The 522-nt window shown below is 63.6% G+C and overlaps 1 protein-coding gene across 1 annotated transcript in view; it reads left to right on the plus strand.

The window, feature by feature from the left end:
- Positions 1-237: 237 nt before the first annotated feature.
- The window catches only part of DDOST (dolichyl-diphosphooligosaccharide--protein glycosyltransferase subunit (non-catalytic)), a 9,871-nt gene continuing 9,586 nt past the window's right edge, over positions 238-522 (plus strand). Inside the window, exon 1 of the mRNA XM_011990144.1 lies at positions 238-391. Coding sequence (XP_011845534.1) covers positions 238-391 — 154 coding nt within the window. The remainder of the gene's footprint in view (positions 392-522) is intronic.

Raw genomic sequence — 522 nt, forward strand, 5'->3', positions numbered from 1 at the left:
CTTTAGGGAGGCGGGGCCTTGATACACTCTCACCAATAGGGTTCAAGGAATCCGCCTCCCACAGGACACTTCCGGTTGTGCTCTGCGCTCCTTACCGCCAAAGCTCCGGCTGTGGCGCCTAGCCCCGGCGTATGCCGATCACTTCCGGGTGATGCTCCACGGCCAGGAGCCGCGATTGGGCTACCGTAGACGGGGTACTTCCGGTGTCCAGGTGCTGGGTTCTTTGGTAGGAGGAAGATGGAGCCCAACACCGCGGCCCGGGCTTGGGCCCTCTTTTGGTTGCTGCTGCCCTTGCTTGGCGCGGTTTGCGCCAGCGGACCCCGTACCTTAGTGCTGCTGGACAACCTCAACGTGCGGGAGACTCATTCGCTTTTCTTCCGGAGCCTGAAGGGTGAGAGCGGGGTCTGAGGGAGGAGCGTGTGGGGGCCTGGGGTTGTTACGGCATCGAGGGCATTGAGCACTCTCCTCCCCACTCCCTTTCCTGGAGCAGGTCGCCCGGGTCTGGCCTGCCGCTTGGGGTGC

The sequence above is a fragment of the Mandrillus leucophaeus genome, unplaced genomic scaffold, assembly GCF_000951045.1.
Source record: "Mandrillus leucophaeus isolate KB7577 unplaced genomic scaffold, Mleu.le_1.0 Scaffold370, whole genome shotgun sequence".
NCBI lineage: Eukaryota > Metazoa > Chordata > Mammalia > Primates > Cercopithecidae > Mandrillus > Mandrillus leucophaeus.